We start from the raw sequence: 27,654 nt of genomic DNA, 5'->3' as shown, positions 1-27,654 counted from the left end.
AGTGGGATGTAGCGTCTACATGCTGGGCCAGCCTTACCTCCCCTCCCCTCCCCTCCCCTCCCCTCCCCTCCCCTCCCCCTCCCCATCCCCATCCCCATCCCCATCTCCATCTCCATCCCGCCAGAGCTGGCGGGCACCGGCTGTGCGCAGACCCCGCGCTCGGAGCAGCCCCGGCGTGCCGGGTCCTGGAGAGGCGCTGCCCCTTTAAAGCGTGCCGCTGGTGCCTGCTCCTTTAAGGATTAGCCCCACCCCGCGGTGCCCCGTGAGCGTCGCAAGCCCTGACGGACCCACGGTAAGGCACTGGGCGGGGGGAGCTCCCTGGGCCGAACCATCCTGCCCACGCGGCGCGGGGGGTCCCACTGCCCGGGCTGGTGGCCCGGGAGGGGCTGACAGGCGTGCGAGGGCGGGGGCTGCGCCGGCGGCCTCGGGGCTGGCCGGGGGGTGCTGCGGCCTGGCGAGGGGGCTGCTCTCCCGGGCCGGAACGGCACGAGTCGGGGAGCGGAGCATCCCCCGAGACCCCGCCAGCCCGCGGGGCGCCGCTGCCCGGGGACGGCAGGGCGCGGGGCTCGTCTGCGTCGCTGCGGGCCGTTCCCGCCGGGCCTTCCTCGGCGGAGCAGGCGCCGTTGCGGCGGGCGCCTGAGCCAGAACTCTGCCCCGGGCCCTCCCCCCGGGCAGGGCGGGGGCGGTGCCGCCGGGGAGGGGAGGGCAGGGGAAGGCGGCGCGCCCGGGATGGCCGGGCGGGGGCCGGGGCGCCGGACGCGGGCGCCCCCGGCGGCGGGCGAGGCCGGGCGGCGGCCCTGAGGCTCACCGCGGGGCCCGCTCGCGTGTCGCTGTCCCCCGGCGGCAGGTGAGGCCCGGCGGGGATCAGCGCCGTCGCCCCGTTGCGCCATGGCCATGAGAGATCTTGTCGAACCGGAGTGCGGGGGCTCCAACCCCCTAATGAAGCTGGCCTCCCACTTCACCCAGGATAAAGCCTTGCGGCAGGAAGGACTCCAGGGCCCCAGGAGCTGGCCCCCCGGAATCCCCGGAGCCGTGAGTGCTGCAGGAGAGGGGCAGACGTGGTGCCTGCCTGCTGTCGGGGGTGATGAGCACGGCGTAGGGGTGTGCAGGCTGAAGAGAGGGTGCGGGGCAAGCAGCTGCTGGAGGGACTATGGGTACAGGCCCTACTGCTTTTTTAGGGGGATGTTGATGGCTGTGGTGGACTATATGCCTTACTGTGGGAGCTAACCCGGAAAGGAAAGGGTTAGGCAAACATCACTGGAGATATTTCTGCTCCTTCAGCTTCTACGTAAGCAGATAGGTAATGCCAAGAAAATGCTGTCAGCGTAACTTCGAGGAAGAGCAGCATGTGAATTTATCAAGGTTTGGTGTGTGTGGGTATGGAGGTCAGAGCTGTTGGGGTAATTGCCCACTATTCCCTATAGGTATCCAAACCGCTGGGAGTGGCCTCTGAAGATGAGGTAAGAACAGACTGATGTACTGCCTTACTGCTTTTCTTCTCAACACCTTATTTGCTACTTTTTTCCCCCTGTTCATTCTTTCCTTCTACCTAGCCCACTTCCTTCCCTCATGCTCCGTTCCTCTACCCATCTTCTGTGCTTTATTCATTCTCCGTCTGTTTGTTTGGCAGCTTGTTGGAGAATTCCTGCAAGAGCAGAATGCCCCTTTACTGTCCCGTGCACCGCAGACTTTTAAGATGGATGACCTGTTGGCTGAGATGCAGGAGATCGAACAGTCAAACTTCCGACAAGCCCCTCAGCGAGGTGAGGGGAGCTGGAATAGATGCAGAGCAGGAAAAGATCTCAGCGTTTTGGTTAAGTTACTAGCAAGGTGGTTCCCCTCTATTCAGCACTTGTGAGATTGCATCTGTGGGCTGAAATATGTTATTTAAGAGGAGAGGCTGAGGGATGTGTGTTTGTTCAGATTGGAGAAGAAGAGTCTAATGGGGGTGATCTAATTGCTGTCTTCAGCAGCCTAATGGGGAGACAGAGCCAGAGTCTTTGCAGTCATACATAGCAAAAGGGCAAGGAGCAGTGGGGACAAGTTGTCAAAAGGGAAACTTTGTCTAGATTTAAGGAAAGGTTTATTCCCTTGAAGAATGGTTCAGCAGTGGAAGAGGTTCCCAGAGAGACCAAGGAATCACCATCGTTGGACGTATTGTCCCTGGAAGTTGTCCCTGAGCAACCTGACCAGCTTTGGAGTTAGTATGCTGTGAGAAGAGAGGTGACTTATAGAGGTCCCCTTCAAGTGAAATCTTTCTGTGATTCTGAGAGAAAGGAACCTGATCAGAGAAGATGAAGGCTATCTGAAGGAGCCTGGGACACTTAAATCATGTCTCTGAGTCCTCCCATCCTCATTTATGTTTTCCTTCCTATAGCTCCAGGTGTGGCAGCCTTGGCACTGTCTGAAAACTGGACCCAGGAGTTCTTGGCTCAGGCAGATAGTGCTGGCGATGTCTCTTCAGACTACAATGAAGCTGACTGGTCACAGGAGTTCATTGCTGAAGTGACAGGTGAAGACCCTTTTGGAAATACAGCTGAGGTGTTGCGCAGTCATATGCTTTTGTACAGTAGAGAGTTATTGGATGTGAACTAGGAGTAACTGGGCCCAAGAAGTCAGTGTAGCAGTAGCCTGAAGCAGTGTGAATATTAAAAGAAAGTGCTTTAGGAGAGCTTAACCAAATTGTTCACTGTCTGGTGTGCATGCTCCTATTCATGTGTAAGAGGCTTTTGTTTTTGGCCAGGATTACTTGCAAAACTTAGTAGAAGCAGGCTATTGAATCATATTAGTTTTTTTAAAAAAGCAATTTGAAAGTGATGCAAATTCTGTAGGTGGGCTGCTACTACTTTTATTTGTTTACATATGTTTCTGACCCATAGGATAAACTCTGTATTCCAAGCAAGGTACTAGTTTATCTGAAAAGCCATCTTGCACTGTGCCTAGAGCTGTTACCATCTATGACCTAAAGTGGAAGTAATGAGTAAGATTTAAATAGACATATTCTCTTCCCCCAGTAGTGTCCACTGTAGAGAGCCAGGTAGATGCACTCATTCACTTTTTATATTCCTGGAAGTAGGTACCATGAATCCTCAACACTTGCTAACGTCTTCAAGAGAGTCCTAATTAAAAGCACTAGAGACTTGTAATGCATTGCTGATTTTCATGACCTACATGGCGTCTCACATAGAGCAACAGAATAAGTTGTGAAATTGAACTAGATAAAGGTATTGGCATATCACCACAATGAGATCTATCTGAGGAGACTCTGAACCTGAGGCTCAATTTTTAGATCCAAATTAAACAGTTAGAAGAAATGTGCATTAACGATCTTTCTTTGAAGCAGTGTTCCCTGCATATGTTGGCTAATTATGTGTAAATTGGAGAGAGCAAAATATGAAGTTAACCTGAGTGATGTTCTACTCACTCTACTCTGCTTCCCATTATTCCCTGTGTCCTGTGCAGATCCACTGTCTGTGTCTCCTGCTAAGTGGGCAGAAGAATACCTAGAACAGTCAGAGGAGAAACTCTGGCTTGGGGAATCGGAAGACCAGTCATTGGCAGATAAATGGTGAGTTTGCCTTCTCAAGACTAGTTATTGCTGCTAGGCACCTGGATGAGCAAAGTATGGATATGTGTCAGAAATCCTTTGTGACCTTAATGCTATTGAGTGGTGTAACCAAAATTAACATCCTCAGGCCTTTGGTTTCAGAGAAAGGAAGAAACCATGCTTGGAGACTGAGGTTTTTAAGGAATCGCAGCTTTTCTATTTTTCTAGTTCCAGGAAGGCGTAGAGATTAGGTTAGGCTAGATGATCTCACGCCTAATATAAAGTGATTTCAGTAGTGAGCTCAGTAACCCTTACTTGAACAGGATTTGTTTTCCACAGCAGATGCTTTTTTAGACTTGCAGATCTCAAATAATAGACTCCACTAATTGTGAACTTTCATTACCTTATTCTTCCTATTTGAAAGACAACATCCAGCCTTTCCTCTGCGTATTTCTAGATTCAGCCTTCCAGATATTACTGTTTTTCTGTGTGGTAGATTAAAGAACCTTCAACTGTTAGAAATCTGCTTTATATCAGTACTTGTTGACCACACTCAAGGTTTTCGGCTGAAGAAGCAAAACTAGAGCAAATGTTGAGTTGTGTGCTCACTATGAACCCTAAATCCTCTTCAGAGTGCTGCTTTCCCAAGATAGGTTTCTGTTCCATAAGCATGACCTGCTTTCTTTGTTCTTAGATGTATGACCTTGTTTTTGGCAGTATTAAAACATGTGATGGTTGGTAGCATATTAGTTTGCCAAGTAATTCAGGCTATTCTGCAGAACTGTGCTGTTATAATTGTTTAATTCTGCTGCTGTTCATGTAGTTTGCACAATTAACCTAGTAATAATTTTGAATTTTTGCACATGGAAAAAAAAAACTTTGGAGATCCCCCAGAGTTTTTTGGGGAGGAATTGAATCCCTGAATAATGTTGTCTGTCCCTTTGTGTAGACCAGTGTTAATGAAAGAGTTCAGCATGGCCTAGTATCAGACCATCTCTTCCCTTTCACCGTCTTTTTGAACACAGGTACGAGGAATATCAACCTGAGGATGATCTTAAGAAAACTGCTAGTGATTTCCTTTCTAAAGTGGATGATCCCAAGCTCAGCAATTCTGAGGTGAGAAATACCTGGAAGGAAGCTGAGCTGAAAGATATCTAGACTGCATAAGGGATGTGGGGAATTGAGAAGCGGGAAGATGGAGGAGTAACGTCTCCATGCTGTCCCATGTTTCCCCTTTCTTTCCTAATTCCTGGAAGTTGAACCCTACAATCCCTTTCAGATGTTATCTCTCTCTACAACATGAGCCTGGTGAAATAGGAAGTCCTCTTTCGGCTTTCTATGCCTGCTTTGCAGAGAGAAATCCTCTCAGTGAGGAAGAGGCATGGGTAGAGGGATTGTTGGTAAAGCATCTGCCCAGCTCTACCCTTGTTTCATTTCTCTGCCACAGTTCCTAAAGTTTGTTCGCCAGATCGGAGATGGGAGGGTATCGATCGAAGCTAATCAGGTGACCCTCAGAGACCAAGATCAGGCAGAGCAATGGGCAGCTGAGTTTATACAGCAGCAGGTAGGAGCTGAGCCCTGTATGCACCCAAGGTGGAAAGTTCTTTGCTGCAGTGCACAATCCGGGAGCTAGGGAGAATGGCAAGTCAAATTCTCAGCCGTGCTTTACTAATGACCAGCCTGGGGGGAGGTGAGGGGCACAAGACTGCTGGTCTCTTCTTAGCAGAGTCTAGCTAGAAGTTGGGAAGATCTTGGGCAGTGTGAATTTTCTCATCTCACAAGGCATCTGGGAGGAAGGGAGAATCCAAAAGAACTCTTCCCCTTTGTACAGGCCATCAGTTCTTGCTGATGGGGAGGAGAGGTCATCACAGCCTGTTCTGTTATTTTGGGATGTGCCCTGAGGTTGCCAGATTCTAAAAAGAAAAGTATGTTTCTGTTTCCAAATTCACAGGGGGCATCCGATGCCTGGGTGGATGAATTTGCACAATCAGGGAACATGTCAACTCTTGATACAGAATTTGAGCAGGCAAAGACTGCTGTGGAGGTAAAGCTGGAGGAGGAGGAGGGCTGGGGTACCAACAGAGAGCCCATCATAGGGTTATTTCTCTCCTTTGCATGTTGTGAGGAGGGATAGAAATTCTAAGAGAGTGTTTGCTGGAGTATCTCTAGAGCTCTTTACACTTTGAGGTACTCTAGTGGCCTTTTGTTCTCCCTTCAGTCAGATGTGGACTTCTGGGATAAACTCCAGGCAGAATGGGAGGAGATGGCCAAGAGAGATGCAGAGGCTCACCCTTGGCTCTCTGATTATGAAGATCTAAGCTCCTCTTCATATGACAAGGTAATAGAGAACAAGATCTCCTAGCCCTGTTATGGGCTACCCTGAAGAAGCTGGCAGGCTCTTGGCCTCCCAGGTGAGCTCTTCAGACTCAAAATGCTGCTAGGATTCTTCCTCACACTGATTTTTTTGCAGTCATTTGCACCCTCAGCCTGACTCAGCCTGACTCTTCAGTAAGAAGAGTTCTTGTGCTTCTGTACAGAAGTGGTCTAGTTCTTGTCCCACACCAAACACCAGTTAATGCTGGGATTCCTTGCTATGAGCAGACTAATTCTCTGCACTGCCCAATCCAGCCTTGATCCAGTAGGGCCCATAACAGATGTTCAGTCACTGTTGGAACTTATTCCACATCTGGAAGAGTCCCAGGCTTGGGGGATTTTTCAGCACAGAGCAGGCAGGAAGAAGAGTCAGGTTGTTTTCCAGCAGGCTCCCAGCTAGCAGAGTAGATGAGGTGCTGGCTCCTCTGCAGCTTGAGTTTTTCTGGTGGGGCCAGATCAGACTGAGAGGGAGTGCTTCTCTTTCTAAGCCTGTCCGCTCATATTAGCTCCATGCTTGTCTTTTCTGCCAGGGTTACCAGTTTGAAGAAGATAATCCCATGAGAGATCACCCTGAGGCATTTGAAGAAGGACGGAAGCGCTTGGAGGAAGGAGACCTCCCCAATGCTGTCCTGCTGTTTGAGGCTGCAGTGCAACAGAAGCCAGATCATATGGAGGTGAGTGGGAACAAAGCTGTTGGGCGTGGGCCAGTTATCTTGCTACTTGGTTCCTTTTCCAGTGAGATCTCAGGATGAGACTCACTTCAGTGTTAGGAGCTATGTAGGTTGTATAGAAACATCTCAGTTTTCTGTGGCTCTGGGCATGTAGCTGAGGTATGTCAGTTCCAAGGAGGATTGTGGGAAAGAAATTTTATGCCTTAGGCAGATTCAAAAAGCACAAAGCCTTCTTGACCAAAGCTGGCTAAATTCTTTAGACCAGAAGAGACTATGTGTGGATCTGAGATAAGAGGTGTACCTCTCTTAAGTTGCTTCTCTGGAAGTCCTTATTGGCATTGTAGGTGTAGGAATGCTTTTGGTGATGATGATGACTGTTTTTAATATCTGTATTAAAGACTAATTCTAAACAGTTTATAGGATGTGGGATCATGGTTAACATCCTGTCCTGGTATATGGAAGATCTACCCGAAAGGGTTGAGAGAGATAGCTTGGGTGTCTTCACTGTCTTCATGTCAAGCTATGGACCAGAGCGGATAATTTTTATGCTGAAAAGAGGGTTTCAGCTTCTAATTCAGTGAATAATCATTGAATAAATTATTGAATAAATAAGGCTTTATTTACATAAAGTAGTTCGGCTTCTACAGGAGGGATTGAGGAATGGAATAGTCTTTGTGCCTTTCTCCAGAGGCAGAAGACATGGATACCATCCTCAGGAAGAAGAGGAGTGCAAATTCACCTGTGTTGTCACTCCGCTTCTGGAGTGCTTGCCTCAAGGAGCCAGGGATGCTGGCTTCTCAGTGTTTCTAATTTGAGCCTTGCTATTTGTATATAATGGGAAATACCTAGTTAATCCTGAGACTTAGATTTGAGTTTGACCTCTCAGAACAGAGATTCTTGTCATGTGAGGATACAGACATATGAGTTTCTGGGGTACTTGGTGAAAGATGACGAGTAGGAGTTTTGAAGATCTACTTTAGCTTTAAAGTGGTCAAAAGATGTTACTAATATTCCTTGAGAATATGGCCTTCTCTTCTCATAGGCTCTGCAGGCTGAGCATAATAGAGAGGTAGTTTAAATTACAGGGGAAGAAATCTTGGGGCACTTCTAGCTAGCTGCATAGAAAGTGTTCTGAAATCTTCTGCTGTGACTCTGCAGAAAGCAAAGGAGAAGTGCTCTTTGTAGTCAAGCCTTTGCAGGTGATACAGTGATTAAGTAGACTTGTACAATTACTTGCTGAAAGAAATATGATAGTTACTTTGGTTCAGATCACAACCTTACCTTGAATTTCAGCTCTTCTGCCTTCAGAACACTGCAGTTATCACTGGTCAGCTCTGTGTTGTAGGTAGTTGCAAAATGAGCCATTAGAGATTTGAGGTGGTGGATCACTTTCTTCCTTGTATTGGCTTGTGCAGGCTATTGCAGTATGTCTGGGTCTTTACTGATAATATGATTTCCTTCCATAAGACAATGAATACTGCATTTTACATGACTTAAATTCAAGAAGTAGCTACTTCATGCTCACAATACACCCAGCTATCCTTTCAATTTTTGAGCAAGTGGTAAGGTTATCAACATAAAGTGAATAGGTGCTTCAGAGCTAGTGCCTTACTTATATATTCATTATGTCAGCAGCCTGGACATGGAAGTGGTTTTGATTTTTGGGTATGGTGATGATTGATGATTCAGTCAAACAGTGCTTCTGCTTTCAGGTCTCACAATTGCTTCCCCAAGATCATTGCTTGGTAGTGGAGCACTGCATGAGCATATATAGAAGCCTGTCCTGGGGGTCTCCTCATTAGTAGTACTGCTACCAGGCTGTTTTATAAAGTTAGAGGTCTGCTTTTTCCCTCCTTCCTCTATGATTTGGTTATAGTTAGGTGCTCAAGGTGGAGCTACCAGGGTGAACTGCCAGCAGATGGTTTATGATAAGTCTCTTCTCTTATTCACTAAAATAAGCTCTGCTTTATTGGCCTTGATGGCCTATGGACCGTAAAACCTGCATGTCTTTCTAGGGATACTTGGACATCTACGGCTAGTGCGGGTGCTTGACTTATATATATTTGGTCCCACTCTGTGTGGGAGTGTTGTCCCAAAACTGGGTTCTGTTAGCTGGTGTTCAAGCAACCAATAGATACACAGAGTTGAGATATTTGTTTATTTCATTTCTGCACAGAGATGGGTGCTAGGTGGTAAATCCACAAAGCTAGCACACCTTCTCCCCTTCTCATTCTTTATTTATACATACTTTTTCAGGGAGAACTTTATGCAAATTTTTCTATTGGTTACAATTTCATTACATCAGGTATTTGCTCTGCACTTGTGCTTTAACATTCCTGTTAATTAGCATAGGAAGCGGAGAAGAGGTGGTAACACCATTATCATATCATTTCCATCTCATTATTCATTTAGGGGTGTGTAGTATAATATGTTAATAAGCCTTAATGAAGCTAAGGTCACTTCTGGGTTATTCTGCTGTTTTTGTCTTGCCAACCTCTCACATTCTTAGTGCTGTGGTTTCATCAAGGTTATTTGGCCAGAGCTAGTTATCCTTTGCAATACTGTTTTTCTCTCTCCCTTGTCCTTGTTAACAATATATTCTGTGAATATATTTGCAGGGGTTTCTCACAGCATCACTCCAACAGGAGTAGTATCACCGATGTGTGGGATAGTATGGCAGATTTAATCTCTGGGCCTGTGGTTACTTGGCTGATCTTTTTCTTTGGATCTGAAGAAGTCTGATTCGGTGCATTTTTCTTTCCTCCAGGCCTGGCAGTATCTGGGAACCACCCAAGCAGAGAATGAACAGGAGCTTTTGGCAATCAGTGCTCTCAGACAGTGAGTATTGCAGAAGGTCCTCTGAGCAGTGCTCACTGTTTTGTGCATAACGCCATGAGGACCAGCAGGCTAGTGTGATGCGCTCTATCTTGATTATGTTACCTTCTGCATATGAATGTCTCCCATCCTTATTTAATACTGTAGTCACTTTACTTCTTTGGCTTGCAGGTGCTTGGAACTGCAGCCTGGGAACCTCACTGCACTGATGGCGTTAGCGGTCAGCTTCACTAATGAGTCCTTACAGAAGCAGGCATGTGAGACCCTGCGAGACTGGCTACGCAATAAACCAGCCTATGCCCACCTGCTGGAGAAGGAACCAGAGGGGAATGTCTCGGGGACAAACCTTGGGCCTCCTAAGCGTGTGCTGGGTTCCCTGTTGTCTGAGTGAGTTAGGGGTATAAATTTCAGCCTTTAGCTAAAAGTCTTCTTCAAGGGCCAGGACTTGGCCAGACAGGAGCAGAGTGGGCAACCCAAGGTCAGCTTACTCCACAGTGCACAAATGCTCTTGTTCTGTGCTTCCCTAGTTCGCTCTTCACGGAGGTGAAGGAGCTGTTCTTGGCAGCTGTGCGCAGCAACCCCTCGGCTGTGGATCCTGATGTTCAGTGTGGCCTAGGTGTCCTTTTCAACCTGAGTGGCGAGTACGAGAAGGCTGTGGATTGCTTCAGTGCCGCACTCAGCGTGCGCCCCAATGTAAGAAAGAGCAGAGCAGAATACTGTGGGGGGATACCTAGAGCTTTATGAGTGAAGATTGGGGTGGAGGTGCTGCTTACCTGAAGGGTATATCTTTTGGATCTAAGCCAAACACACTGAGAAGGGAGGGTTGATACGGAGTTTAGAGATCAGTTTGTCTCAGTCCCTCTCTCTGCCACTTCCTCCAGGACCATCTTCTGTGGAACAAGCTTGGTGCCACCCTAGCCAATGGGAATAGGAGTGAGGAAGCTGTGGCTGCATATCGCCGGGCACTGGAGCTCCAACCAGGATATATCCGATCACGCTACAACTTGGGCATCAGCTGCATCAACTTAGGTGCCCACCGGTGAGTCAAGGGTGGGCAGATTTGCTGTGGGCTGTAAGCACGCATGCATCTGTGGGAGAGAAATTGCAGTACTTTACTGGGGCAGTGCTGTGCTGCATGCAGCCTTCCCTTGGCACTGGAGAGCAGAGTGTGTCTGAGGACTCTGCCCCGAGAAGAAAGTGTCAGACAATAGCAGTTAGAGAAGAGAGCATCTGGACTTCAATTTCCATTAAGAGAGAAAAGAGGGGATCTCTGACAGTTTTGGAGGGGGACAAGGTTTGGTGAAAAGGGGGAAAGTACTTGGGAAGGGAGGAGGAAGTAGTTCAGGAGGAAATGGGGAAGGAAGTATGGGATGTGCCATCTTCTCCAGTAAGAAAGTGTATGTTCTCATGTTGACAGCGAGGCTGTGGAGCACTTCTTAGAGGCTTTGCATATGCAGCAGAAGAGCCGAGGCCCACGCGGGCAGCAAGGTGCTATGTCTGACAACATCTGGAGCACCCTCCGCATGGCCCTCTCCATGCTGGGGCAGAGTGATCTGTATGGGGCAGCTGATGCCCATGATCTTCCCACGCTGCTTCAGGCTTTTGGCCTCCAGCAGTGACTCTGGGATGGGCTCCCCTGCGAGTGCAGGATTGGCCCAGCCCAGCAGTGATCTTCTCTAGGGGAAAAATGTTCACTAGGGTTCACACATATCTTCGCTTTGGTAGGACAGATCATTGGCAACCATTTTTTTGAAGGACCTTCTATTGAAGAGTGCAACTTCCACTACCCATCTGTTGAGGCCTGCGGATCTCTGAGCTGTTCACCTTATCACCTCTATGGCTGACTGACCTGCTGCTGGTAGGCAGATGATCAAAGTGGGGAAATGGCGACCTCCAGCCATCGTGCAAGACTGTGTGTTTGCAGTCATGCCCAGCAAGGCTTTGAAATCTTACAATAACCTTCAGAGACTACCTGCTGGACATGTTATGAATGCAGGTTGCTTTGGTGGGGTGGGACTGCCATTTGATGAAAGGGTGACAAATTCTGGGTTTTGAGCAGGCTTCCCCCATGTATGTGAGTGCATGTGTGCATATGTGAGTTGCTAGGGAATGCTGGGAGCAGTAACTCCCTTTTCTGGGTACTAGTGACTTTACGGTACAGCCACACATTAGTTTATGAGTGTTTTGGTAAGTCTTTTCAGAGCAGAGCACCGTACTCATGCTAGGAACATGAGTGGAAGCCCTTAGACCATAGGATAAGAGGAGAACATGGAGGGGTGAGAGGGTCAAGTCTTAACTTTCACATGATCATCTGTCATTGTTTCTCCTTTGTACAAAAGTTCCCCATCCTGCTTGTAATTGAATCTTGTTAATTATAAATATCTGTATATGATTCTCTTGGGAAAAATGTTTTTTTTTAATTGTAAAGTATTTTGTATAATATAAAGGTGGGGGGGAATTAAACTTGCCAAAATGATATCTCTCTGTGATCTGTTGGAGCTGCATACAGTGGGTATGTGATTTGAAGTATTTAAGTGGTTTGAAGGTATAATCCCACTATAATCCCACTGGAATTCAAGAACTGAGTCAGCATCCCCCTCTGTTTCTGTGTCCCCTTTCCACAAGATTTTGTTTTATTAAAAGTTCCCATGCAAATGAAGCTTGCAATGAGGGAAACTGTGTTTAAAGTCTGTTGGCTATTTGAAGAACCTGGGATTTTGAGAACCAGGAGCAGGCACTTATCCTTCCTCCTCCACCAGGCACCTGTTTCCTCATACCAAGCCTGCCTCGCACTCTTGTTTTTCTCTCACTGCATCCTATCTCTCCTATAACAATCGGGAGCAGAAAGTGTGGGCGGGGAGCTATTCTTGCTGTATGTTTTCTGATCCCCTAGCTCTACCTGTGCCTGTCGGCCTGTGACAGCAGGATGGCACCAAAACCTACGTGCACCGTTTTGCAATTGCTATAATGCATGCAAAACAAGATGTTGCTTTCTCCAACCCAAAAGACAGGAAAATGGTGCTTCTGCCTCCCCCTCACACATTGTGCTCTTGGTCAAAGATGTTTTCCTTGCTTTTGCTTTCTGTGTGTCTCTACTGTTCTGCCAGATTCTTCTGTTCCTGGTAAAGATAATGTCAATGCCTTTGTAGTTCCTTGCTTTGTGTCCAGGTATTTTTCTCCCTTCCTTAAATTCCTCCTTGCTGTCATGAAGGTGATTCTGTATCCGGTTTTCTGCTCTGTTCCCCTCGCCAAGAATTTCCTCTGCTTACCTCTGACCCACATTCCTCTCTTCATTCACACTCCCACTATCACAGCTTTGCCTTCACTTCTCTCACCTGTAGGCACCATTAAATCCTTCTCTCCTCCATGGTACTGTAGTTGTCTCAGTTTTCCTTGCTATTTGTGGGAGACTCTTGACCTTGTGTTTGGTGTTTTTTCCCTATCATATAACCCCTCCTGCCTCTGAAGGTAGAGTGGTTGTCACCACTTGTTCTCTTTCTCTGTAAATCATTCTCATTTCTTCTGCTCTCTCCTGCCTTAAGTCATCCCAGTTCTTGCCAGTTGCTGTTTCTAGCCCCCTGGCTAGTGTAATAGACCTTGACCTATGGACAGGGCTCCTGTAATGATACTTAAACTAACAAGAAGGAAAAGGGATTGTAGTAGTGGCCCTTGAGCCACTCTACCTTCTCTGGTTTCCCTCCCTTTAGTATTTTGTGCTGTTGCTGAGGTCTCCCTTTGACCTAGACACCATTCCCTTTTTTTCCTCCGAGGGATGAGTGAAGGATAAGAGGTTGAGCTGCCTCAATCTGGACCATGTCTAATTGTTTCCTGTTAAGACTTGATCTTTTGGACAGGATGTTGATTAGCAGCTGCCTGATCTCATCTGCGCTCAGATATCAGTTTAGCACCTTCTGCCTGCCCTCAGCAACCCTGTCTCTCTGGCCGCCTCCAGACCAGACTTGCTTTGGGACTTTGTAGATATCTTGATCTTCTGCTTGAAGTAGGGGAAGGAGCAGGGCCTAGTTTGCCTTTCCAGCCACATCGACCTCTTCTGTCCATAAGCTCTTTCATTCAGTGGAGATGAGTAGCAGACACTGGACATGTCAGACTGGCAGAAAGATCAGGATAGGGAGGAGCTTTTGGAGATTTGTTGTCCAATCCCCTGCTCACAGCATACCTGACTTAAATGCTAGCTCCAGTTGGTCAGGGCCTTATAAATGATTGTGCTCTACAATTTATCTCCTTGCCTTTTTGTACCTCCTCTGGCATATAAAACATAGTGGCAGGACCTATCACCACTGAAAGCATGTAAGGAACTGCAGCAGGCCTTTCTTTATTCGTTACCAATTCCATGAACATCGCTGGATACAAACTAGATTTTTCCTGGAGCACTGGGCATGTGGTCAAAGTGTGGTCCAGTATGTGTTTTTATTGACGCTTCTTGCTCAATTTCTATTTTATTTCTGCCTTTAACATTTTATTTATTTGCTTGCTAAGACCACAAGAAGTCCTAGATTGTCTTGTCTCATGGTGTTGGCCATACTCAATACTCACCTGGAGAAGTATCATGAAATTAAACTTTCTGTTCTTTGAGATACTTACACCTCTAGTCACAGTGCTGTTCATTAGCTTCCATACTATCAGGATGAAGGATGCGCTGCTAGTGTATTCTCTGGGTTCCTACTGCTACTCCCTAATCCTGAGCCTCTGAACTTCATTATGATTCTGGGTTTTCTTGAGTTACAACCCTCCGATCTCTAGTTTTCACTGCCTAGGCTTCTCCTTATTTTGCCTTTATGTGTAGAAGTCCTTTAAATCATAATCAGCCTAGACCCATCCTTCTCTAGAGCAATGCTGTGGGGCAGTGAGCAGACATGGATGTTCATGGAAAAAGTATAAGGATAAGCATAGGGTGGATACTCTCACATTCTCTAGGAATCTACTGCTTAAAGACTGCATGATACAGAAGTTGTATCTATATGTTTGTTTAATGACTTTTGGTGAATTTATTTTCTATGTCATGTTGATTTTTGAACCAATTGGTGCTTTTGGCCTCCGCAGTGTCCTGTGGCTACACAAGTGAACTATATTAGATATCCAGAGTGTTTTGTTTATTTTAAGCCTGCTGACTCTTCCTTTTCAGCCCCCTACCTCTGGTACAGTAAGAAATGGCAAATAATTGGTCTTGGGATTAACCTTCTGTAGTTTTATTAAATCTCTTTCATACCCTTCTTTAGTGTCTCCTTTCTAAGTAGAAGAGTTCTAGCATAGTCCATTTCTCTCCAGAAGGAGCCCTTTCCGTACCTTGGTACCCCACACTTGTGGATCTTTCCTAGTTTTACTGTAGTCCAATGTTTCTTCCCTGTTCTGACCAGCCTCGGTCATGAATAAGAATGCCATGTCTCTTCCTCCTCCTCTGTGTCAAGCCATGATGCTCAGAAATCTTCTGACGGGCAAGTCAGCTCCTGCAAAAGAGTAGAGAGCTGTAGAGCAGCTGTCTCCCATCTGGAGTAGCTACAAAGCGGCAATGGAGACAGGCTGCTTTGTCAACGACTCTTTGGGAGCTTCTGTGTATGGTGGTCCCTCTTTTACCTACTCCCAGGCCTGTATTTCCCTGCTTGGGCAAGGAGATAAGGGGAGAAACCTTCTGCCCACCACCATTATGCTTTGTCTGATATTTTCTACTGCTTTTGGATGCCTGATTTGAGACATTTGCTCCTTGAGACTCAGTAGCTGTCCATGGTTTTAGGCAGAGTTACAGATACAGAGAACCACTGAAAATCAGATCACAGACAGGTAGTTTTTTTGAAACTTTTCAATCTCTCTGTTGCATTTCTTAAGTGAAAGTGACACCTAGCGTTGAGTCAAAGACAGGTTAGTGTCTATCACATTTTCTTTGCTTGTTCCAGGCCACCGAGGGTTAGAGGAGCACTGTCTGCTAATAAATCATGAGAGGGTTACAAAATGCTAGCTACATTTTCTGAACATGAGACTTGTGAGCTGAAGAGGAGAGGCTTTCCTAGGCAAATGTGGTGTCATGAAGTTAGGATCTTGTGAGCATCCGTTTATTTACTTATTTATTTATAAGCTTCTAATTAGTCTGGGCTTTTGTGTTTGCAGATTCCAGTTTAGCAGCCATGCCATGGAAAACCATTTGCACATTTATTAAACACAGGTACGGAAAACAATCCAGTTGGATTTCTGATGTTTCAGACTAAAACAATTATTTACTGAGGACCTGTGGCCCTTTATCTGTGAAGGGGAAATTTTGGGAAACAAATGGGAAAAGGAAAAGTATTTCCCTTTCCTTGCTGGTTTCTGTCTTATGTCAGCTGGGACTCACAAGACTTTTGACAATCTGCATTTGCTGTGCATCTCTTTCCAGTATATCTTTTGTGGGGCTCACCCCCAGTGTTGTGAGTGGATATGCAGCACCCATCCAATAGAGGTGCAGGTCTAAACAGTAATAGCTGAGGCAGAGAGCAGATCCAAATATCCTGTTGTCCTTCCTTTGTTCTTTGCTGTAAAAGTGGTATTGTTCAGGCCTCTTTGCTCAACACCAGCAAACAGCCAGTGCAACAACCAGAGTGGCAAACAAAGAGAGAAAACAAAAAAAGGAGAGTTTGTGTGGGATATTTGTTAGGCAAAAAAGAGGCATTATTTCTTCAAGGGTTTGGCTGTGAGTATATTGGTCTTTTGGTGGCTGGGCTGTTCACAGCTTGAGGTTCTGTGGTCCAGTTGTATATTCATATATTGTATCTTTTGGGGCTGTTTTGTTTGAGAAACAGAAATCTTGGGAGGCAAGAGTGTTCTTTACCCTCTTTCTGGAGAAGAATTACTTGGCCAGTCCTAACATTAGCCAGAAGATTAAAAAAACCCCACTGCCTAGGTGCTGTCAGGCCAAATAGCAAATAGAGGGATGGAGGTTATGCAATCCATGTGTTCGTTCCCCTCCCTGTTTAAAAGTAAGGAGTAAGAAGAGATGAGTAATTACTGAGATACAAACTAAGCTGTCCGCTATGGTGGAGAAGGTAGGTAGTTAACTGTCGTCACTAAGACAGTTGAAGGTTGAAGTACGTGACAAGTGAGGAGAGGCTGATGAAGCTGGGTTTGTTCAGGCTGGAGAAGAGAAAGCTGAGGGCAAACTAGCTGCTGTCTCGTAAAAAGTGGTGCTATTGAGGCATCAGAGACGGAGTCTTCTCAGAGGAACACAGCAGAAGTACAGGAGGCAATGCAAACAGGTTGCTCCAGGGGCAATTCTCATAGGACATAAAGATAAAAATATCTTTCCCTGAGGATGGTTCAGCACTGGAACGGGTGCCCAGAGAGGCTGGGGAGCCTTCTGAACTTCTGAGCCTTTGTAGAAGTTCAGAAATTTTCTGGATAAGGCTCTTCGCTACTATGAGGTCATGCTGATCACATCACCGTTTCCTTTAAATCCTGGAGTATGACTTCTCTGTGCAATAAACACAGCCTCTATCTCCAACTCAGACTGGAATATCATGCCCCCATGTAAAACCAGTCAAACTGTTTCCTGTCCTTGATTTTATTGAATAAATGATGTTTATCTATTTTTGGTGAATGCTTTAAGATCTCCAGGTGGAAAAGCAGTGTGCAAGTGGGCTGCAATATTTTTCAGATAGAATGGTCATGGCTCAGGGACAAACATGCCTTCTGCTGGAGGTGCCTATGTTGTAAGTGAAATGCAGCACAGCTTTTAATTCAGAGTCTGCTGCTAGGTCCTCTGAAGCATTTTGCCACTTTTTACCTAATTGAAATAATTCAGCTTTATGACAAATACTTTCTTCCAGGTAGGGGCATATCTTGCTAGGCTTGACCTGAATTAGGTGGATTTTCATAAAACTGTTTCAGCTTTGCCAGCATGTTCATCATTGACTTTCACGGTATTATCAGCTCTTAGGACATTGTGGGTCTGGTAGTATTGGACAATTTTTTTGCAGTCTGTGTAGCTGATGTGAATTTACTGTCAGTCTTCCTTAAAAGAAAAGTGCACAGCCTACAGGGCTGCAGCGACATACCTCAAAGTGTGAACCAGCTATGCTCCAACACTAGCAGGCAAATGGAAAGAATCCCATGATAATATTATCTTAAAACCACTTTCTTTTCGGTGCAATAGTGAGCTAAAAGAAGGCTGAGATTTCTCACCCTAGCTATGGTTGCTTCTTGTTTGTCTATTTGTTTTTAAGACAAGATAGAGATTGGATGAATAAAGAAAACATTAGGGTTACCAATGGCCAAGATTTGTGTGTTCTCTTGTCAACAGTCCTAGATCTAGGTAATTTGGACTGTTGGTTATATCTGTGTCTCTTTCAAGCTGTAGGTGTGAAACTGTCCCATTCTATTCTGTACATCATCAGAGACAATTGATTCAGACATCCTTCCTTATATGAAAACGTTTTTAGTCAAGCAGGTATGTTCTCAACTCAAAGGAAAATGCAATGATTGCAGTTTATAGTCCATATCTAGCTGAATAGGACAGCCTGTTTGGAGAAGGCTTATATGATGTTGCTCATTCTGGATCAACCAGGGATCAGTTATTGGTCAGTCTTGGGTCTCTTGCATGTTCTTGATCATTGTGTGCTTTTTTTTTTCTTTTTTTTTTAACCAAGGTCTATAATGTGTGTGCGTGCATGTGTGTGTGTTTTAACCTAATAGAGATAGGAAGGGAGAGAGGATCTGGAGGTGGAAGAATTTTATTTTTAATTTGCTTTTCTACCATTTTACCTTTTAACCAGTGTTGTCAATTAGATGCATATGTGCCATCCACAACTTGAAGTTAGATCATTTTAGCATACTGGAATCTAGAAGAAAATAGAATCTGATGGTACAATGACAATCACAGAATCACAGAATAATTGGGGTTGGAAGGGACCTCTGGAGATCTCCTAATCCACCCCCCCCCCCACACACAAGCAGGGTCAGATAGAGTAGGTTGCCCAGGACCATGTCCAGTCAGTTTTTGAGTATCTCCAAGGATGAAAACTCCACAGCCTCTCTGGACAGTCTGTTCCAGTGCTCAGTCACCTTCACAGTAAACAAGTTTTTGCTCAGATACAGACAGAACTTTCTGTGTCCGTTGCCTCTCATCCTGTCATTGGGCACCACTGAAAAGAGTCTGGCCCCATCCTCTTGACACCTTTACTTCAGATACTTACCCATATTGATAAGACCCTCTCCCCCCCAATCTTCTCTTTTCCAGGCTGAACAGTCCCAGCTCTCTCAGCCTTTCCTCATAGGAGAGATGCAGTTGCTTAACCATCTTCGGAGTCCTTCACTGGACTCGCTCCAGTAGCTCCAGGTCTCTTTTGTATTGGGGAGCCCAGAACTGGACACAGTGCTCCAGGTGTGGCCTCACTAGGTCTGAGCAGAGGGAGAGGATCACCCTGTGTCTCTGTGATGCCAGTAGTGGGGTGAGTGAGTGTCCTAGTGCCAGCGGTTGGTAGGACTGTGGGGTTATGGGCTATGTGTCAGGAGTACCAGCTACTGGAGGGACAGATGTGAGTGAATTTGGGGCCAGCCAGTGATGTCAGACCTCAGGCAATCACAGAATCACAGAATGGTTGAAGTTGGAAGGGACCTTTGGAGATCATCTAATCCAACCTGCCTGCTCAAGCAGGGTCACCTAGAGTGTGTTAGACAGGATCGCATTCAGGTGGGTTTTGAATATCTCCAGAGAAGGAGACTCCACTGCCTCTCTGGGCAACCTGGTCTAGTGCTCTGTCATTCTCACAGTCAAGAAGTTATTCCTCATATTCATGTGGAGCTTCCTGTATTTCAGTTTGTGCCAATTGCCTCTTGTGCTGTCACTGGGCACCACTGAAAAGAGTCTGGCCCCATCCTCTTGACATCCTTCCTTAAGGTATTTGTAGACATTGATAAGATCTCCACTTGGTCTTCTCTGCTCCAGGCTAAAGAGGCCCAGCTCTTGCAGCCTTTCCTCACAGGGCAGATGTTCCAGTCCTCTGATCATCTTTTTAGCCCTATGCTGGACTCTTCAGTAGCTCCATGTCTCTCTCTCACTGAAACCTCACGAGGCCTGAGGAGAGGGGCAGGATCACCTCCCTTGACCTGCTGGCAACAGTCTTCCTAATGCACCCCAGGATACCATTGGCCTTCTTGGCCACAAGGCCACATTGCTGACTCATGGTCAACTTGCTGTCCACCAGCACTCCCAGGTCCTTCTCTGCAGAGCTGCTTCCCAGCAGGTCAGCCCCTAGCCTGTACTGGTGCGTGGGGTTATTTCTCCCCAGGTGCAGGACCTTGCGCTTGCCCTTGTTGAACCTCATGAGGTTCTTCTCCACCTAACTCCCCAGCCTGTCCAGGTCTCTCTGAATGGCAGCACAGCCCTCAGGTGTATCAGCCACTTCTCCCAGCTTCGTATCGTCAGCAAACGTGCTGAGGAGGCACTCTGTCCCTTCACCGGGGTCATTGATGAAGAAGTTGAACAGGACTGGCCCCAGTACTGAGGCCTGGGGAACTCCACTAGCTACAGGCCTCCAACTAGAATTTGTGCCCTCTGAGCTCTGCCTTTCAGCCAGTTCTCAATACACCTCACTGTCCACTCCTCTGGCCCACACTTCCAGAGCTTGCCAAGAAGGATGTGATGGGAGAAAGTGTCGAAAGCCTTGCTGAAGTCATTTACACAATGTCCACTGCTCTCCCCTCATCTACCCAGCCAGTCATTCCATCATAGAAGGCTATCACATTGGTGAAGCATGATTTCCCCTTGGTGAATCCATGCTGACTACTCCTGACCGCCTTCTTTTCCTCCATATGCTTGGAGGTGATATCCAGAAGGAGCTGTTCCATCACCTTTCCAGGGATGGAGGTGAGGCACACCAGTCTATAGTTGTCTGGGTCCTTCTTCTTGCCCTTTTTGAAGACTGGAGTGACACTGGCTTTCTTCCAGTTTTCAGGCACCTCTCCCATTCTCCATGACCTTTCAAAGATGATGGAGAGCGGCCTAGCAATAACATCCGCCACCTCCATTAGTACCCTTGGGTGCATCCCATCAGGTCCCATGGATTTGTGAATGTCAAGTTTGCCTGAAAAGTCTCTAATCCTGTCCCCTTCAACCAAGGGAAAGTCTTTGTTTCTCCAGACTTTCTCCCTTGTCTCCAGGCTCTGGGATTCCCGAGGGCTAGTCTTAGCAGTAAAGACTGAAACAAAGAAGGCATTCAGTAACTCTGCCTTCTCTGGATCGTTCGTCACCAGGATCCCTGCCCCATTCATCAGCAGACCCTCATTTTCTCTTGTCTTCTTCTTGCTTCCAATGTATTGGAAGAAGCCCTTCTTGTTGTCCTTGACATCCCTTGCCACTTTTAATTCCATACGGGCCTTAGCCTTCCTCATCGCACCCCTGCATACTCTGACAGTGCTCTTGTAATCCTCCCAGGTGGTCTGTCCCCTCTTCCACATTCTGTGTGCTTGCTTCTTCTGTCTGAGTTTTGCCAGAAGTTCCTTGTTCGTCCATGCAGGTCTCCTGCCCCCTTGGTTGGACTTCTTTCTCCTGGGGATGCATTGCTCCTGAGCTTGGAGGAAATGATGCTTGAATATTATCCAGCTCTCCTGGACCCCCTTCCTTGTAGGGCCTTAACCCATGGGATTCTTCCAGGTACTTCTCTGAAGAGGCTAAAGTCTGCTCTCCTGAAGTCAAGGGTTGCGATCCTGCTTATTGCCCTGCTTCTTCCACACAGGATCCTGAACTCCACCATCTCATGGTCACTGCAGCCAAGGCTGCCCCCAACCTTCACACCTCCAACCAGTCCTTCTTTGTTTATTAGTACAATGATGGTCCCTATGTTTGGGGTGACAGCAGCTGGAGTGGGAGAGCACCCTAGTGTCAGCTAAAGGAGTGGGACCAGGGGTCGTAAAGCCCATGTGTCCTGTGGGCCAGCTACTTGGGGTGCCAGAGTAAAAGTGGAGTGTGAGTCTCAGCATCTGTGGCTCAAGTGGGGACCAAAGGTTGTAGTATGCATGTACCTGGGCTCCCGCTGCTATGGGGGAGACAAAGCATTTTTATTTTCCTCTGATACGGTGTGTGTGGGTGCATAAGTGTGTAATTTGCTAGCAAACTTCAAGCGGAGCTAGCTGGCAAGTAGGAGGCACTCACATAGTGGGTAGGTGGGCCCAGGATCTGCATAGGGATATTAGATGGACAGAGGAGCGATGCTGATATTCGAAGGATCAGTGAATCTGCATGTGCTTGTGCACTAGTGAGTGAGGGTGCCTGTACTTTCACTAGCAAACCCCAATCATTAGTAGCTGGAAAAGAGGAAAGGGACTTGCTCTGTATACTGACTTACGTGTTACGTGAGTTCTGGTAGTGTCAGATACGTGTCTTGTTGAAGGCAGTGCCTTGTCTTTGGCAATCTGTAGCTGGCTGTGTCAATGTCCTCTGTGTTTGTGTGTGTGTGTTTCTGGGATAGACGTTCAGCCTCGTTCCTGATTAAACTTGAAAACTCTTACGGATTCAAGGCTCTGGAATAACCATGTCTGATAATCCTCAGGCCAGTCCAAAGCTAGTCCTGAAGCAGGAACAGAGGTGGTCCAGGCAAGCAGAATCCCCAGACTATCACATCTGCTTTACATGCCGAAGGTCCTGAGTTCAAGCCCCAGTGGAACCAGCACCGGAAAATCTTTGGGAGGTTGGACTAAATGATCTCCAGAGGTCCCTTCCAACCTTGCTGATTCTGTGATTCTGTGACTGATGAGGTCACAAATAGACATTTCTGTGGTTGGGTTGTACTGCTGGTCAGCACCGTCAGGAGCTGTAGGGCTTGAGGCTATGAGTTGCAGTAGCAGAACACAGGTGAAGGCTAAAGCTGCAGCAGCAGGAGGCAGTCAGGAACCAGAACGCAGGGGCCTGACAAGGATTTCTGGCTAGCTTCAGGAAAACCTGCAGACTCAGAGACTTTATGCATTCCCTTAGTGTCTGCCAATATGCATGAGGGCTTGTAGTAAGTCCGTTTCTTTGCCAAGGAGAATTACACAGCCTGCAGGGAAGCAACTAGCTACTATTTCCCACAGATTTCAGATTACTGCCCTGGAACATAAGCTCTTCCTGCCTCATCAGAGGGATGAAAGACAGAAAGTGGGAGAACTTGAAAAAGAGCAGTGCAGAGAAAGATCACAGATTCACAATGGTATTTGCGGAATGGTTCCCCTTCGTGAGAAAGAACTGAATTTTCACAGTGTTGATCTTATGCTTGTAGAGCACCAGAATTAGTTCTTGTATTTGCAGTTTCTAAATAAAACTGATCTGCTGACTTGCTTTTTTCCATCTACTGCTGAAGCTTGGATTCCAGTGCAAAGAAGTCCTCATCACATAGTGAGCTCCAGTGAATTGTCATCATATTGCTGGAGTGCTGTTATGGTCAGACCCACTCAACAAGTATGAAGTGTCTGGGACCAACCTAGCTGTAGTGGTAGGCTGGTTTCCTGCTAGCTGAGAAAGGAAAAAATATTATTTGCAAGGTGATAGCAACAGTGAAATAAAGCTCAATGCAAGATGGTTTAAGAGGGGAAGGCTTGTTTAGTTTTAAAGTAAAACATTTGTCCCTATGGCCTGGTCAATGTTACTTGTGATGACATACAGTACAAGGGATACTGGCTATTGAGTCCCAGGCGTGTCCCTGGGATTCTTTTTTGGATGTGTCTTTTCTACAGTTTAGGAGTTGACAATGATTGTGATCTTTCATCTTTTCAATCCTCTGTCAGTCACTAGGATTTACCCACTGTTCTTTGTCTCCTTCTCTGGCTGTCCTTTGGCTCCAGACTGTTTTTTGTCTTCCCACAATGGCTTGATTCTGTAGATTGTCCTTTGTTTTAGTCTTAGTGGAGGTTGTGCCTTGTTTTAAGTTGTTCATTGTTTTAAGTGAGCCTTTGTCTTCTGTTCTGAGTATCTTGAGAAACTGCATGTTGATGCACTAGGGTCTTGATGACCTGTTGATCTGGGTGCCATCAATACCTCGCCATTCTTAAAGTCATGCACTTGCTGTTTGTTCCCTCTGATAGTTCTGCTTGCAGATACACCCTTTTTCATTCTCACTCAGACTAATTTCTGTGTTTCTATCAGAAATATTTACAAAAGGAAGACGCAGAGAAATTTAGCTTCCTTCAAAATCTGATTCTTGGAATTTTTTCTTCTCCTTCTAGTGTGTGCACATTCTCTTCACAAGATTATAAGTCAGGCTTCCTGCCTGCCTTCACAAATTACTGTGCCTCAGTAGCTTTAGGTACTTCGTATTGAATCCCCTACACCCTTTAGATATTCTGAATAAGGGCTCCTGAAGTGCAGTGTTTTATAGCTTTATAGTGTTTTATGGGTTACTTCAGCTTTGCCGTTGCTGCTTCCTGCTTCTTCCCTAGCTCTGGGTTTCTGTGGCACCTCCAGAACGGCAAAGTTGGTGGGAAGTGGGAAAGTGAATTTCAAAAAGCTACTTAGATGCTACCTCTGTTGCCTGGATATGTTACATTGAAATCCTTTGGAAAACTGACATGATGCATTAGATACGCTCCTTCCTAAAATGAAAGTAAACCAAAATGTGAACTGCAGCAAGCAAAAAATTTCTACAGTCCATGCATCACAAAATACTTTTATTATGCTTCTGTTCCTGTGATTCAACTAACTTCTGGAGAAGGAAACAGGAATCAACACTCCAAGGTCTATCAGGATATTCACTCTTCAACCGCTTTTTGAACTGGAGCAAATGAGATAGTTATAGGAAGATTAAGATCAAAATAAATTAGCGATTGCTGATCTTTGAAGACCTCAGTCACTTCTCATTTTTATTGTATGGGATGCGTCACAAGAATGTTGTGCAATCTATAAAAATGGGCAAGTGGATTACCTCTTGCAAACAGCAGCAACTGGACTGGAGGGAGTGCGGACAACTCTCCGCATCTGAGAAGCTGGTATCAAGGTAAGGCACATACTTTGTATGGGAAAACTTTAAATGACTTCTTGGGTGGCAACTATGAAGCGCAGAGAGAGAGGTTTAAGTGTCAGGATGAGAACTGCAACACATCTATGAGAATCTGATGTCATGATTTTCAGAGGCTTAGCACATCCCTTCAGGTGATGAGAAGACAACTTCAGAATAAACACCCCAATCAAAGAGGGAGTGTGAAAAAGAAGCTATAAAAATTCTGGGTCATGAAAGACCTAATATTTTACATAGTGTAACCTTGGCATAGAATCTTTACTATATGCCAGGGAAATTAACTTTTTTTGTCTGTGTGTGTGTGAACATGTGTATGCACAAACTGAAGGTTATTAAACCACTGCTCTATCAGTCAACCAATATATAAAAGTTCATGTATCCACAGCCTTCATAAGTTCAATTCTAACTGAGCACTGATACCTTTAGTCCTGCAGTGAAGTAAATATGCTTAAGTCAGAAAACTGTCAGTGCTCAGCTCATCTAACAGAAATACAATAAGTTTGTACTTTTAGATACAAATTTGTAGCTTTGTGTAAAATATGAAATAAAATGTCTTGTTCCTCTGAGTAGTACCAGCCAAACAGTGATTATTTTTGTGCATCGACCTCTGGTAAGACTTGTAAGAAAGAAGACTTGTAAGAAAAAAGGTTACTCATAGATTTCTCCAGAAGTCTTGAATGGTTTGTTGTCACTGTTTTGGAGATAAGTCATGTTGCTTAACCAGCTCACTATAGTGGAAGTAACAATGTTTCTACTGATGTGCTAAACCTTGCCTAATATTTTTAAATGATGATTATGGTGCTTAAGTCTTGCAATTTTAGTCTCTCCTCTAAACTTACTTCAGAGATTGAAGGAATAGTTGGGGTTAGAAGGGACCTCTGGAGATGGTCTGCTCCAATCCCCAAATCTATTTGGGCAGGTCTAAGCTTCTGCCCCCTGCACCCATAGAAACAACTAGAATAACTGGTACCTATCCTCTAATATGTCTGCCTTGAGACCTGAAACTTTGCTTCAATGACTGTTGTGTGATTTAGAAAGGGTACTGTTATCTGAAGTGGCCTCTAGCTTCTGTTTCTGAGTTACTATTTACAAATACCTTGTTTCTTTATCTGATTCTGGATAGCTCTGTGTGGAATCAGATGTGAGTATTTATGACAGTGCTATAAAAAGACGTTTAAAACTTGAAACTTACTCTGACTCAAAGAGGCTGGTTCTTTATACTTGTTTGAGTCCCACCTTATGTCTAATGGTCAAGAACAGGAATCTTCATATTTCAACAGAAATGAATATAAAAATAGAAATAGAGTATTTCAGCAAGTCTAAAAAGTTCAATTCTGGTCTTAACAGAATATTTAAATTTTCCATATAAAATGAGCATTCATTTAGAAGTTACTTGAATGTTCCACTACTTCTTTACTTGTATTATTGTGCAGATCATGAAATCAAGTGTGAATTACCAATGCCAGTATTTAAAAGAATTCTCAAGAATCCATTACTAATTGGAAGATCAATCACCAGTTGTTTATATTATTTCATTATTCCTTATTTAGGATAGATCAATAAAATGTAAATTAAATAGAAATAACATGTAAATGTTCAGATATCACTCAGACATGCACAGAACCCACATACAGAACACACAACCAAATAAAAACAGATAGTTTTGAGACACATCTCTTATTCTACTTTTTTTCCCCCCTTCTAAAGTCAGGTTTCCATGTCACACCTTCATTTTTGTGCAGCTGCTGCTAAAATTTATCCTGGCTAAAAGTGATTTACTCTTCTGTTTTTCATTTTTTTCCCTCCAGCATCGTCTCTCTGATGTGAAAAGGCTTCTTATGGACAAGTTTTCTTTTTCTGTCCTTGTGTTTTCTTGCAGGCTATCATCCAACTCTTACAGCAAGAAATCCAAACTACAGAAGTCCTGCTGAGATGGGAAAAATCATCATTTTTGAGCATGCCAACTTCCAGGGATACTCCAAAGAGTTCACTTATGACATTGCCAATCTGGAAAATGTAGGCTGGAATGACTGTGTTTCTTCAGTGAAAGTAATTGGCCAGCCTTGGGTGGCTTATGAGCACCTCAATTATACAGGCCAGCTTCTTGTCTTTGAGGAGGGAGAACATAACTTTATTGGTTCTGAGATGAATGACAAGATCACTTCTCTGCAGGTGATTACTGGAAACCTGCACAATCCCCAAATCACTCTCTATGAACATACACATTATGAAGGAAAGAGTTGGGTGGTAAAAGAAGCCACTGACATGGGTAAGGGATGTGACAAGGACACAGTGTTTTCTCACAAAGTCCAAAAAGGTGTCTGGCTACTGTGTGAACACTGTGATGGAGGTGGTTTTCGTTACCTTGCACGAGAACATGAACACCTTCCTGATTACAATGCAATCAATTTCAATGGCAAGCTCTCATTTCTGCGTCCCCTTCTCCCTGGCAAGCATTGTGGGTGTTAGACTGCAAATTCTGCAATCCTATGGGTAGGTGCAGTCCCTGCAAAGAGGCTGAGACCTAGATTTCTGCCTATGCTTGTACTTTTTTTTTTCTTCGTGGCATCATAGAAACAGTGAATGTGGGAGATCTCTTTAATGTTTTGCTGCAGATCTTTTTTTCTTTCTTTTTTTTTTTAATCTTCTATCTTTTATCTTTATCCTGCCTCATATTGTTTGTCCTCCTCATGATGCTCATGAATGTTAAGAGCTGTCATATTTGGTCAAAGCAGTGGTCATTTGTCCCAGAATCCTGTGCTTTACAGTGATGAGGCAGGTGCTAAGGGAAGAGTGTAAGAACAAGGCAAGTATAAAGTGTTCTGTCCTTGGGCACACATGAGTGTTTGGTTTGGCTACGTCTCATCTGGCAAGTTCCCACTGCCCATCACTAAAGGCTCCTTCTTGTAGGAGACCTTCATTTCTGCATCATCTGTGCCTTGTCAGGAGAGAAATGTCCCATTAACATTGAAAGAAACTCAAAGATGAAGCACTTGCCTTTGGTATTCCATGCTCAAGTACTATGTAATGAAGAAGTGTTGCATGCTGCTGCTGTTGCCATACGCAGAAACAAGATGTGAGCTGGGAGAATCATAGCTGTGAAGTAAAAAGAGCTACAGTTTACAATGGAAAATGTGAATGTATAACCAGGCATTGCTTGCTTTGTAATTGGCTTCACAGTAATCTCTTGCTTTACAATGACCCCTTCCAGGTTCTTGCTTTCCATTTTGTGTTGTTGCCATTAAAGAAGTTGTTGAAATCA

General features: G+C 45.4%; 1 protein-coding gene across 8 annotated transcripts; it reads left to right on the top strand.

Moving 5' to 3' along the window:
- The first annotated feature begins 269 nt into the window (after positions 1-269).
- Positions 270-27,654, top strand: PEX5 (peroxisomal biogenesis factor 5). 8 transcript variants are annotated; one of them, XM_062594002.1, is made up of 16 exons: positions 270-292; positions 848-1,032; positions 1,425-1,460; positions 1,631-1,763; positions 2,378-2,512; positions 3,463-3,568; positions 4,573-4,663; positions 4,995-5,111; positions 5,499-5,591; positions 5,766-5,885; positions 6,451-6,594; positions 9,359-9,429; positions 9,598-9,813; positions 9,954-10,119; positions 10,308-10,465; positions 10,844-11,245. In XM_062594002.1, exons 2-16 carry the CDS (start codon positions 889-891, stop codon positions 11,043-11,045), a joined length of 1,932 nt encoding a protein of 643 aa, XP_062449986.1. In that variant the 5' UTR covers positions 270-292; positions 848-888; the 3' UTR covers positions 11,046-11,245. The 8 variants fall into 8 exon arrangements, with proteins under 8 accessions (XP_062449986.1, XP_062449996.1, XP_062450006.1 ...); XM_062594012.1 differs by lacking the exon at positions 270-292 and having other exon boundaries at positions 789-1,032; positions 10,844-10,914; positions 11,152-11,902; XM_062594022.1 differs by lacking the exon at positions 270-292 and having other exon boundaries at positions 789-1,032; positions 10,844-10,914; positions 11,157-11,275.

Source organism: Rhea pennata, chromosome 1 (genome assembly GCF_028389875.1).
Source record: "Rhea pennata isolate bPtePen1 chromosome 1, bPtePen1.pri, whole genome shotgun sequence".
Classification (NCBI taxonomy): Eukaryota; Metazoa; Chordata; class Aves; order Rheiformes; family Rheidae; genus Rhea; species Rhea pennata.
The sequence above is the reverse complement of the archived record's forward strand: the minus strand, read 5'-3'. Positions and strand labels throughout refer to the sequence as shown.

Coding starts and splice junctions, on each gene's coding strand:
- PEX5 (XM_062594002.1), top strand. CDS start 889: ATGGCCATGAGAGATCTTGTCGAACCGGAGTGCGGGGGCTCCAACCCC. Junction 4,664..4,994: donor CCAAGCTCAGCAATTCTGAG/GTGAGAAATACC, acceptor TCTCTGCCACAG/TTCCTAAAGTTTGTTCGCCA. Junction 5,592..5,765: donor AGGCAAAGACTGCTGTGGAG/GTAAAGCTGGAG, acceptor TTCTCCCTTCAG/TCAGATGTGGACTTCTGGGA.